A 13226-nucleotide genomic window follows, 5' to 3' on the forward strand; every position below is an offset into this window, starting at 1 on the left:
AAGATCCAGCACTCCGCTGGGCACTAGGTTGAAGGCCGGTCTAATGCATAATTCCCTGTGCATTTATGGACAGTTGCAGGATTCCTTGCTAATAAGCTACCTTCTGACACTATGTTTTGGCTGGAGAAGAATGCTGCTCCTCTCTGGACCAGAAGGAGGACTGCAGTGTGGCTTGCCCCATGCAAAATGACACAAGGATCCTCTCTCTTGCTGCTACAGTATTATCATTTAAAAGGACTGAGTTAAAAATGGAGTAATTTATTTAAGGCTCTCAAAACCCAAGGGCTGATGACAAAACTCCACCCTTAATATTGACTGAATTGGTAAAATACTAAGTTTGCTAATTTGTTCATAGTTTCTGGCATAGATATTGTTACAACATCTATGTTTAACAGAGCATAGAGAAAAGACATAGGACTCTCCTTTCATACTTGCAAGATATCTTAAAGTATCAATGAGATAGTTTAAAGTGGGAACAGAACAGTGGAAAAAACCCTGGTCACACCCTGTTCACTCTTCCTTTCAGCATCCACTCTCTGTCACTGTGTGCAACAAGATACTGGGCAAGACGGACCTACCACTTGACCCAGTAAATAGCAACTATTACATTCTTATGTTCGGTAACAATAAAAACTTGGACAGAAACTCCCTCAAAAGCCTGTTTCTCCACAATGGAATGATGCACCATTACAATTAATTTGTAATGAATTGTATTTGTAAAGAATTTCTCAGTAATCTTCCACCACTCTATGTGGGATGTCCTGAAGCCTCCTAATGACACAGAAAGCTTTGAAAATGCCTGACTTCATGGACAAAAAAATAAAGTGTGAAAAGTGGACTAAAGACAACTGTCATAGGAAAAATCCATGATTGGTAAAATCCAGCCTTGTGCACAAATTCCGTACACCAGTCAAACTCTATAATGAGAGCTTAAGCATGGTTTAAGGGTCCATAAGCCTTGTGTGGATTAGACTGCATGCACAGGGCTGAGTTTCATAGTAATTAAACTCTGTAGGAGAAGAAAATAATAGTACTGCTTTTACAAAGTCAAGTCATTAGAGCTACTTCATTATTTGAACAGAAATTCAAGCTGTGTTTGGGTTGAAATAAATGCATCGCAGACTTCCAAGGCACAGGGGATATCATCAGGGGCTCGAAGAAGTAGCAAAGACGACGACAATGCTGCAATACACAAAAGTTTATTTTTAAGATTTTTTTTCTTTTCTGAAGGCAAAATATAATAGAACCTAACATCAACGTAGTTTGTACAACAAAACAGTTTTTTATATGAGAACAGACAATCCATGAAGAGTTTTGAAGTCTTAGAACTGCTTCCCTTTTTTATCATGCTTTCTTGTGGTCAACAAAAAAGTTGGCACAGAAGATGCTGTGGCAGTCGAACAGGGTTGGGTATTCCTTCAGATCCTTGTCAGCTGGTGCCACAGGCTGGAGGGCAGAATACTTTCTACTTTCTCCATCACAAAATTTAAAGGGGCAAAGAGAGTGCTGAGAAACTGCAAAGAAATCAGATGTGTATGTAGATCAAAACAAAAGGAGATAATACATATAAAACTTCTGCTGCGCAATTCAGTTGTAATAGACCTTCATCCTACTTCTATAAAGTCCTACATGATGATACTAATTAAATTCATGGGGCACAAAGCCTTTCTGCCAAATGCTGCCTTTCGGTTTCAAATGTGTATTCCTGGAGTCTGTTATAATGCAAGCAAGAATTATATTTTTCATACATATCACTATCTGTCCAATTTACAAAGGCACACCTACAGACCCATGCTCAGATAAGCCACTGCAGGCTTTACTTAAAACTCACTGAAGTCAACAGAGTCTCTATCATGTGGGCAAAGCCAGGCAGACATAGCTACTAAATACCAGAAGAGTGATTACAAAGAGGATGGAGATGGGCTTTTTTCTGGGACTCTAGGGGACAAGACTAGGAGCAATGAATCAGCAGGGGAAATTTAGGTTGAAGATTAGAAGGAACTTGCTGACTATGAAGGTGGTCATACACTGGATCTGTGGAAGTTTTCAGGAGCAGGTTAGGTAGACACTTGAATGGTTTAGTCAGGGTTCCTCCTGTCTTGAGCAGGGGTGACCTTGTGCAGCCCCCTCCATCCCTACTTTCCTATGATCCAGTGAACTATGGGCACAAAACTGGTCAGAATAGGACCTGGATTACTTGAATATCATCTAAGCATCTGCCCTTGGTTTTTCTGAGAATTTATCCTAACCTGCCCTTATCTAGATAACAAACTAATACTTTGAAAGACATATGGATGTACAGTATTAGTCCTTCATAGACTTCTATGACAAAATCCCAGTTCCATTTTATCACAGAAAAAAACCTGTAAGCAGCTGGGAATACCTTTAAAAAAATCTGACTTTTGGGGATTTGATGCTCAATATTGAAAAAGGTCACAATCTAGATACCCAAAAACTGTGGCTCCTCAAACCATTAGTTAATCTTGGAAATGCTGGCCAATGTATTTTAATTGTGCTCTAGATTAACAGTGTATATTACATACAGATGTGATGGGCCTCCTATAGCTGTATGAAATAGAATATATTATGGTATACTGTACTTGTTCAGACATATAATACTTTCAAAAGTGCAAAGTCAGCCATTCTAAGGTTAAGAACAATGTTGCTTCCAGACATATGCTGGTTGATATCACTTTGCCAAAGAATATAGTTCTTTTATGGGATCAGCACAGCAAATATCTGCAAGCAGCTTTATTTTCAGACACTGCTGTGAGGAACACAGCACCTATTAACTCTCCTCGGTACACACATGTTAAAGAGAATATGGCGATTCATAGATTGCGTTGTGATGTAATTCCATCCTTCTGACGAGCAATACAGCAATCCGTGTACAGCAAATACAAATGCCAAACAAGCTTCTGACTTAAAAAAAAAAATCCAACCATGTTTAATGCTGCTGAAATCCATGTCACACACAGTACACTTACTTAAAGTCTGTGGTACAGGAAGTATAAAACCTAGATGTTTTGGTTGTGAGTTTACCAGATAGGTCTTTATGACAAGTTTAACTATAAACATATATACTGCATATATTTTACATGTATTCATAAATATCAGGAAGACTTTGTCAGCATCCTATTGTCTGTTCACCTCTGAAAGACAAGGCATTACCTAAGGGACAACGTGTACATTAAGGATAAATCAGTATAACAGCAATTGTGACAAGGTTCTGTCACAAACAGCTAAAAGCAAAACCCTGGTCTCATCCTAAAGGAAGCTGGGCACACTGGATGAGGTATGGCTGCGATCATCAAGTTGTGTTTCTGGATTAGGGCTGAGCACATGAAATATCCAGGTTTCTGTTGCAGGGTTCCCTGCTCACATTCAAACTGGGATTCTGTCTGTTCAGATTTTACTTTCTCCTTCATAAAACATCTGAAGGAAGTGAATGCATTCACACCAACCTTGCAAAATGCAAAAATCTCATTACAGTGCATTATGTACTTTTCTAATTAGAGCTTGATTTATGCTTTTAATTTGCATCTGAAACATCTCACACAACAAGACCAAATTAAATGCTGTAACTAGTATAAATTAAATATAATTTATATTTAAGTTAGTGAAATTTGTGTCATTTAAATGACAGGGGTTTTAAAAATCTGCAATACTTTTGTAACTGAAGTAACTTAACATGTAGCCAGCCACAGAAACTCAGCAAAATGTTTGTAGTTAGAGATATAATGAGGTTTTACTTCAGTTAGAAGAGTTCTGTGAAGCGAGACAAGGCTAAAATGTACGATTTAGACACGTGGGTTGAAATCCTGGCCACAATGAATTCACTGATGAAATTCCCCAGGGCTTCAATCAGGTCAGGATTTCACCCATGGTTTTGTGTTGTCCCAGATAAGTGATGCTGTCACTTCTACTAGATCACAGCATAAGCTGGAGTTGGAGTGAAGCTCTGAAAAGTCTCCTTTCTTTTAATTCTGTAATATTTTCTCATTCTCAGCTCCTTTTCCACTACAACCCATGGGGCATAAGGAATGCACTTCTCCTTAACCCTAGTGGAACTCCAACCACTGAAGTGTCAAGGCAGCCTCTTCCTTTTGGTTACTGTTTCTGATCAGTTCCTCTCCCCTGAAGTAATAAAGAACTCAATTTCCAGCCATGTAGAACATGAAAGGCTCCTATCACCTGACTGCATTCCACTTTGAGTGGAAGTCCAGTAGCCGGTATTTAAGCTGTCGAAACAGATCACAGTGTGTGGCCCTTGCAAAGTTGTCTGTCCTCATGTTCTCAAGCATCACTGGCAGCTATGTAATTTGCTTTCATACCACACTGCGGTACCCAGGAGCACTGACTCCATGTGCTTTAAGTTTTCTTTATGTTTTTGGCCTTTCCCCTTGACTCTGACAGTATCTCATGTGGCAATAGCAAAAGAAGCAAGACTAGCAATAAAACAAGGGTATAATTATTCATGGGAGATTTACAGAAATGTTTTATTTTCTTTTTAAAAAAAAACTGTCGACCCTTTTGAACTTGCTGACTTAAAAGGAATTCTGCTTTACGGGAAATTCCTTCTTATGGCATGGCCTGATTAAAAAACAAGCCCGGGAAAACAGTTTAAAGACATTTATGTCTCATGCCCAATCTTTATAGAGACACTCTCTAACAAAGGCTGCGACTGGATTTACATATCCCCTTCTCTTGCACCCAATGGAGCTCCATGCAGAGAACAGGTCTCCCAGTGCAAGATTGGAGCTTTGCTTATTATATAGGAATTGGTAAGTGACCTTATGCAGAGGGCTTCCAAATACACAAAATAATAGAAAAAATAGATTTTTCTCAGGCTTCAAGCCTTTTTTACTGTTGTTGGCTCAACTGCAGATAAGGATTCAACTGAGGGTCACTTTGAACAAACACTCATTCTATCAATGCCAGATTCATTTAAACTTAAGAAATATTCCTTTGCCACAGACGTATGCAAGTAACTTCTTCCTTAATGACTCTTCATGATTCACAGATACTTTCTCCTAATTCTACACAATGAGGTTAAAAGACTACAAAACCATCTACGCTCCACGCTTACTATTTTAGCCAAAGTACTGCAATCAAAAAGCCTGTGTTCATTTTGAGTGCCCTCGTTAGAAAGTCTCCGTGCAAATCAAGGTATTGTTGGCGCCACTAACAAGGCAGTCATTTCAATGAGCATGGCACTTTAACTTTACCTCCTACCAGTTCCTCAAGAAAATTTCCTGCCTGTATCTCAAAAAGCTGCCAAAATGCAGGCTAGACAAATAAGCTTCCACAACCAAATTGAAATGCTAAAATATGTTGCCATTTTTTATTCCATTTTTTATTCTCAATCCATCACAATTGAGAACTGACATTTTCCCATTTCCCTACAGAGACCCTTGCTCCGACATATTCTACATTCAGGTATTCCTGTAAGTACATAATTACAATTGGCCAGATGCAGGTGGAGGGGTCAAATTTTCTCTGAATTGTCACCAGACAATTTTCACTCCTAAAAACGGGTTCCTGAACTTGAAGGGCCAGTGCTCTGCTGTAGTATGGCAAATTCTGTGGGTAAGATTATGCAGCACTGTCTGGCCTGAGAGATGTAAACGAAAGAATTATGTTGACCTGTTAAAATTATGGTTTATACCTGTAGCTTTGCACTGTTAACAACACATCACATGGAGTTGGTCAAACCATAGCACATCAATCAGACATCAATTTTCCATGCACACGACCATGATGTTATTCAGCATATTTGTCTTTTTAACTATCTTTAAAACTAATCCCCACATAAAGAGAAAAGGCAATTCTGTGAGGCAAGCAGGAGGTCTGTTCCACTGGGCCCTGCTGCATGCCAAAGAGATGCCTGTCATTTCTCTTCTTAGATCTCACTCAGACAGCAGCAACCCACTCTTAGCAGACGACAAAATGAAACATCAGAATCTAAACCTTCTCATGAGCTATGGAATGAAAGTCACAGGCTTTTATCACTTAGCTTATTCATAATTAAAAGCCAGCTGCTGCCTATAGTTGCTTATTAGGGTAGTGAAACAGCTATTCAAGTCACTTGGAGCCGTGCCTAACCTACCAACCATTCCCGTGTAAACTTCAGACACTGCTTGTATTTTTACAGGATTACTAATATGACATGAACTGCATTCTGTTTGCGTGCATTTGTTTAAGCTCTGTCCTGCTCTCAGATACAGAATGCTGCCATTCCTACTCTATTAACATCAATTGGAGCTGCACATACATATGAAGGGAACAGATCCCATCTCCCTGTTGTTCCTATCCTCCATACATTTATCTAAATCCTTTTAGAACCCAGTTATACTGTAAGTCTACATAGCAAAGACTTACACAAGTTATATTTTTTACACAGTGCATAATTATTTATGTTTGTTCAAAATCTGCTACTTCATTATTTCATCGTATGTCCCCTAGTTCTTGTGTTATGAGACAAAGTAAATATATTGCTATTCATATTTTTGCCACCATACATGATTTGCCTCATCTCAGTCATTTTGTTTCCAAGGTGAAGAGTCCCTGCCTTTTCAGCTTTCCCTTGTACAGAAAGTTTACCTTTTATTAATTCGTGTTAATCCTCACTGGCCAGAAAAGAAAAATTAGTAAAGCCCCTGATAGATGCATCTAAGAAAGGGAGGGAACTTGAAAAGTTTTTGAGAGAATCTCTCTCGTTGCAGTTTGTGAAAAGGACGCTGATTTGAAAAGGACACTGATTTGGTCTAGTCAACAGGAATCCATATATTTTCTGCTACTACGAATTTCTGTTGGTCCTCTCTCACACTGAGAAGTACTATGGAGTTAGTGGAACCTTTCACAACTATAATTTCTTTTTCTGAACAGAGTGGGGCTCTGCAATCGATTATTACTTTACTTCCTTGGATTAATTATGAATTCTTTCCCCCTTTTTTGGCAGAGCCACAATAAATCTTGATCATTAGAGCCATCTAATGCAGAGAAGACAGACATGAGTATATTTTGTTGATACCTAGATATTATCTTTTTCTCTTGCTGCTCACCAATGACTATTCACATTATTAAGACCCAGCAGTGTCCAGCTAAGCTCATTTTATCTGTGCATTTCCTCACCCTATTGTGTATTCTTATTTACCAAAAGAAAGCCGAATACTCACAGCCTTTGCAAAGACCCCCATAAGCTCTGGGAACTGATGTGTCAGGAGAGCTAGCATGGCTGTGAAGGAACATAATCCAGCAGTGAAGAGTATAAAGAAAGGAAGCTCTTTCTTGGGGTAAACTGAAACTTCATGAAATGCTGCAGAAGAGAGAAGAAACAAACGAGGTGTGAGACTTAACAAAAATGGTCCTGAGGTTTGATTCATGGAAAAGAAGCATCTAAAGCAGCGGGTGGCAACCTCTTCAGGCTAGCAGCTGGAATGACCCAGCATGGGTGGGCAGACACTAGGAGCCAGCCATTGCCACTGTTTCTCCCCACTCTGGTACAGGGAAAGTGCCTGCCACAGCTGCTTCTCCCCACCATAGCATGGGGAAAGCGCCCATTGTTGCCACTTCTCCCCACCATGGCATGAAAGAAGCCCCCAGATGCCAAATCCCTTGAAGTCCCATGTATGCAGGCTGGATCTAATGGCTCCATGGACTGGCCCCCGAACTGAAGACTCCAAACCTCACAATCAGTAGAGAGTCTTCCTCATATTTCTCTACCCCTGATAACCACTTTTTTCTAATATGGCTTTCTTTGCCTCTTCCCAAGTGGAAGGCTGCCTGCCTTACACTCCGTCACACCACTATCAGTTCCTCTTATGTTCCTTTAGCATCTTCACCCTCATAGTAATAATCCATTTAATTTTTTTAGATAATTTAATATATATTACCGAAAATAGTTCATCTAAGATAGCGAAACATGCTCAAAGGAATCTAGGGACAGGACAAAAAAACTATCCCACAAATTCCCAAATGATTCTTATGGTGATTAAAAATACTCAGCAACAAACAATATAAACTAAAGCAAACCTTTGGTTTTAACCTAAAAATCCCCTGGGGAAACCTGGAAGTGTTAGAAAAGGAAGATGGGGTTTGGCTGAAGTGACGTTCCCTTTTATCTTTTATGGTGGCTCAGGTTCAGGCTACAAGGTTTGGCCAACTTGGTAGTTCTGGCCAGTCCTCACATGTCCAACTGTTTCACTCCATCCCTACTTTTGTTAGGTTTATTGTACTTCTATGTTTTGTAGCTATCTATGTGCACATCACACTTATCTTCCACTCTCCCTCTTCCGTTCCTATGGGAAGGTGTGGTTTGAGATGAGCAAAAATTTGTCCTACAGATGGCTTGCTTTGCATCTGCCTGGTCACCAGAAGAGGGCAATTAGGTGGCACTACATCAGTCATGCATTCACTCAGCACCAAATGGGTGCCCGAACCAGGGAACAGGGATTTGGGAACAATACTGCTCTTGTTTGGTGTGCCTGTAAAGCCTTTGTGAATAAGAAGAATGTCTTGCATTCAAAAGCTTGTCTACCCAGCCATGCAATTGGTCCTATAAAAAATATCATCCACAAAAAGCCTTGTCTCAAAAATAAAAACAGAAATTCTGTTAGAATTTGGGGTCTTCAAACATTGTTTCCTTACAAAGAAAACTCATAAAGATTGTCCTTTCTGCAAGAAAATGCACAATTAAATATTTTAAATCAAACAGAGGCAGAAAATTAGTCTGAGAAATAGAACTACATGGACATCACAGCAATATATTGCTGGTTTAGAGTAACTTCTGCTTGCCTTTGACTGACATGATTAAACCCATTGTTGTAGCTTATTAGCCAGCTGAGGCAAAAATTAGGTTTCGTTGATCTTTTTACTTAGCTAGGTTATTCTTTTACATCTCCTTTTCATCTGAAGCAAACTGTTCCTCACACAGATACCAGTGTTCTGACACACCGCCACCAGAGAGCCTTCAAAGAGCCTTTAAAATATAAGCAATTAAAGGGTGTAGACAGGCATGGAAAGCACCTTCAGGGAACCCCTGTCTCTCACAGTATGTTAAATTCTTCTCAAGTCGAACCCAAGAGGTTTTGCAATAAAAGGCATTTCCCATAATTGTTGAAGAAAAATATTTTCCTTTATGTATTTTATTAAAGGGTCCCTTGCTTCTAATTTTTGACAAAAGTAATTAGTTTTGCATCTAGAAAAGAGAATGCTGGACTATTCCACAGCACTTTGTCATTCCCAAATATCCCAGCCACTCCACCCTCCACAGAACAGTATCCCTTGGAGTAAAGCATTCTGAGCGCTCTAGAAGATGGGGTTATAATTAGGATGATTATAACAGGGTGGGGAGCCAGAGCTGGCTGCCAAGCATTTCTGTGTAATATCAGAGAGACTGTGCTGTGAACGAGAGGCCTCCCAATGAAAGGACTTCAGTATACTATTTCTCCCTACAGTTTATTCACATAGTTTTATTAAGAATGATTACATGTAATTTAGCCAAAATCAGAGTTGCTATAAGTTAAGGACCAAAAATGCAAGCTAGCCATACAAGAGACACGTTCTGACTTAGTCATTTTTATTTTAAAAAATTATTCATTTTTGTGGGCCTCCCTACATGTCTGTTATAACCTGATCCTGAAAACATCCATGTATATGCTGTGACACCAAGTCCTGCTGTCTTCATATGGGAATGGAGGGTGACTGGCTGCAGGCTCAGTTGTTCTGCCTCTTCTTTGGCAAAGACAGATTTGTGTGCTTAACTTGCTGCACTGCAAGTATGTCTAATTGGCTTCGATTGTACAACTCTGCAGGGGCAGGAGAGAGTGTGTTGTGTCTGTATCTTATACTATTGGGCGCTGCAAATTCATGGTAAGTATAAGAGATAAATGACACACATCACTATAAGGACAATTCCCCTCCCCCCACTATTAGGATTGGCTTACAACAACAAAAATCACAGAATAAATTGGCCAGCCTACTGTGTTAATCTTCCAGCACACTCAATCCTGTGGTCTTTGGAAAGGTGAAACTGCCTTGAATTTAAACAGACTTCCCTGCATTAGAACAACAGGCCTGGGTGACAATATTTTGGTTTGATGGCATGTTATCCTAGATACAAGGTCAAATTTATCTTCAAATGTTTTGGTGAGAGGAAAACAACACAATTTAAAAGAATTATGTCCCTACAGTAATCTGATTTTCTCTTTTTGACATCAATAAAGATACCTAAATCTTTATAAGCTATGGCTATGAATTACCTTTATGACAACCAATTGAGCTCTTGAGACTCACTGTCAAGTGATCAAGGTTACCTCTAAGCTGCACGTGTGTGCAGCTGCGCAAGCAAAGAAATCATGCTGCGCAGTAACTTTTTAATGCCACGCACCTGCCCCAACCTGGTCACAGGCTGCTGCAGGAGGGATGAGGTGCAGGCACACTGAGATACCCACGCACTCCCAGGGTATCTGCGGGGGGCAGAGCGAGACCCCCACAGTGCAGGAGGGAGTGCAGTAGGGACAGGGTGCTGTCCCGCTCCCTCCTGCACTGTGGGGAATGTCCCGTGACCGGGTTCACTGTGAATGGGGCTCCGGCCGGGCTGCAGCAATGGGAGCCCGGTGGTCCTTCTAGGGGTGTGGGCAGGCTTCCACTGCTGTGTGCACCGTGGGTGAGGGGGAGCAAATTCCCCCCTACAACCCCTCCCCCTGGTTCCCAGGCAGCCAAGTGAGGGCATGTGGCCCAGTCCCTGATCTTTGCACAGGGCAAGGGCAGGTGAGATTTGTGCTCTGCCTGCTCCCTGCCTCCATACCTCACTGCAGCCTTTGAAAGCAATGCCATGTGCCTCGCTGCCTGGCTCGCCCAGCGGCGGGACGCACATGGTGCTGCACCACTTTCAAAGGCTGCAGTGAGGCAGGGAGCAGGCAGAGCGCACAGACTAAAGTGGCACGATCATGGACCACTACATCTTAGAGGGAACATTGCAAGTGATTATTCTAACGCAGTGAACTCAGGCATCTGGTGTTCAGAAATGCAGAACTGGAATAAATGATCTACCAACATCAAGGACAACTTAGAGTGAACTTACATGGAAGTAGTTCTCTGTCAGCTGTTTCTGTACAGATGGGGTAAGGGTAAAAAAGGTGTCCCTTTTCTAAAGGATAGGGAATCATTCTGAAAGCTGAAAAGGAGAAATAATGCATTAAACAGATTATTGTGAACATGACATTTGCTTGAAATGTTCAACAAACATTTAATATGTATTAAAATTTTTGTAAAACAAATACAAGCTAGCACTAAATCCAAAATGATTATATCTGAGTGCCTACATTTAAAAGAGAAAATACTTATAATACTTATGTCTAAATAGCTTAAAATCCTCACAGGAGTATTCTCAGTGAAGTCAGCAGAACCACTTTCCATAGATAAAGTCAAGCACATAGGTAAGTGTTTGAAGGGTTAGGCCCTCACATACATAAACATCACATCTGAAGTTTGATTTACTCGTTTTAGAGTCAGTTTTAGAATTTCCAAGACTTTGAGACTCAGGAGAAAATAACAATAGCCAGGGGATAATCGGCTTATGCTATGATAAAAACAGTTAGTAATTTATCCCTTTGGGTGCCTGTACATGAGTGCGGAGGCTGCTTCAACACGCTGTAATTACATAGGAGCAGATTTGATGAATTGAGTCTGCTGGAGTGTGGCAATTACCATGCTCCAGAAACCTCCCATGTCTTGTGTATCAGCATCCCCATGCTTCAAAATGGCGTGGAGGCACTTGAACTAAAGCTTGTTGAATGAGCTTTAGTTCAAGCACTCCTGCTGCCATTTTGAAGAGTGGGGATGCTGATAAATGAGACACTGATGTGCTTTAATTACAGCTGCTCTCAGAGCCACTCTAATTCAAATGCCTTGCCCCCCACCCCTGGAGCACATGTAAAAGTACCCTTTAGCGCACACACATTTTTAGCACTCAAAACTTCTGTTGATTTCTGTGAAGTTCTGCATGCAGACAGAACACAGCAACAGGTCCCAGTGAACTACCCAATGTCCACAAGTAAGAAACCATGCAAAAAACAGTGTACCAGTCAGCAGGGAGCATCATGACAAGGTAACATACATTCACTTTGCATTTGACAATCTAAGTTTAATAATAAATTATTAAAACCACTCTTGACATGCATTTTTTTTAAGTACAGCAGATCAAGTCAAGTTTTCAATATGAACCTTTAGGCCTTAGATCAACTAACACTTTATCTTTTGTATTCCTTAAAATATATTAAATATTTAAATTGACAATAATAACAGAGAGGGAGGGAAATGGATTAGATTCTGATGATCTCATAAACCACCTGAGTTATGCTCTTGTGGTTTATGGAAACATCGGTACAGTTGACTGAATTACAGCTTTGCAATCAATGCATCTTTTCTTATTATCCTGTATGTTATTCGCACTGTTAAACTGTCATCCACATGTTATTCTCACTGTTTCTATGAACATCATTCATTGAAGCAATTTTTTCCTCAACAGATGTCCTATAAATACTGTATATTGTAGATATAAGATTGAGAAGAACACAAACACACACATAGAATCATAGAAAATTAGGGCTGGAAGGGACCTCAGGAGGTCATCTAGTTCAACCCCTGCTCAAAGCAGAACCATCTCCAACTAGATCATCCCAGCCAAGGCGTTGTCTAGCTAGGTCTTAAAAACCTCCAAGGATAAAGAGTCCACAACCTCTCTGGGTAACCTGCTCCAGTGTTTTACTACCCTCCTAGTAAGAAAATTCTTCCTAATATCTAACCTAAACTTCCCTTGCTACAACTTGAGACCGTTGCTCCTTGTGTCATCTGCCACCACTGAGAGCAACGCTTTATTATGCATCTCATGCAGGGCAATGAGGAAATGTATTAAAAATGAATGACTGCTACATACAACCCTATTTTCATATGTAAATATTTCATTTAAAATAATTGCGGTTATAATCCTACATTTTGAAATTACCCAGCCCTCAAAATGCTGTCACCATGTATTATTTATCAGTTGTCATGTTTAAAATAATAATAAGGAAAGCAGAATATTCTCAGTGTATAATGCTTGTATTTCAGTGTAATAAGCTTCAGCCACATATGGTATTTATTTTAATGTCTGAATATTAGTTGGACATAAAAACATTATGTATGCAATCCCAGAGCAAGGAATGCAATCAAGCTGGGCCACA

At 40.1% G+C, this 13226-nt stretch overlaps 1 protein-coding gene across 7 annotated transcripts in view; it reads right to left on the reverse strand.

Annotated features, from left to right (window-relative positions):
* Window positions 1–1180: 1180 nt before the first annotated feature.
* The window catches only part of ST7 (suppression of tumorigenicity 7), a 275611-nt gene continuing 263565 nt past the window's right edge, over window positions 1181–13226 (reverse strand). For 6 of the 7 annotated variants that reach the window (XM_019514531.1, XM_019514536.1, XM_019514530.1 and 3 more), the window contains 3 exons: window positions 11087–11179; window positions 7179–7318; window positions 1181–1514 (listed from right to left, as the gene is read on the reverse strand). In XM_019514531.1, coding sequence (XP_019370076.1) covers window positions 1419–1514; window positions 7179–7318; window positions 11087–11179 — 329 coding nt within the window. In that variant the 3' untranslated portion in view covers window positions 1181–1418. The remainder of the gene's footprint in view (window positions 1515–7178; window positions 7319–11086; window positions 11180–13226) is intronic. The other variant, XM_019514533.1, reaches the window with a different exon arrangement.

The sequence above is a fragment of the Gavialis gangeticus genome, unplaced genomic scaffold (assembly GCF_001723915.1).
Source record: "Gavialis gangeticus isolate Ggan-Ray unplaced genomic scaffold, GavGan_comp1, whole genome shotgun sequence".
NCBI lineage: Eukaryota > Metazoa > Chordata > Crocodylia > Gavialidae > Gavialis > Gavialis gangeticus.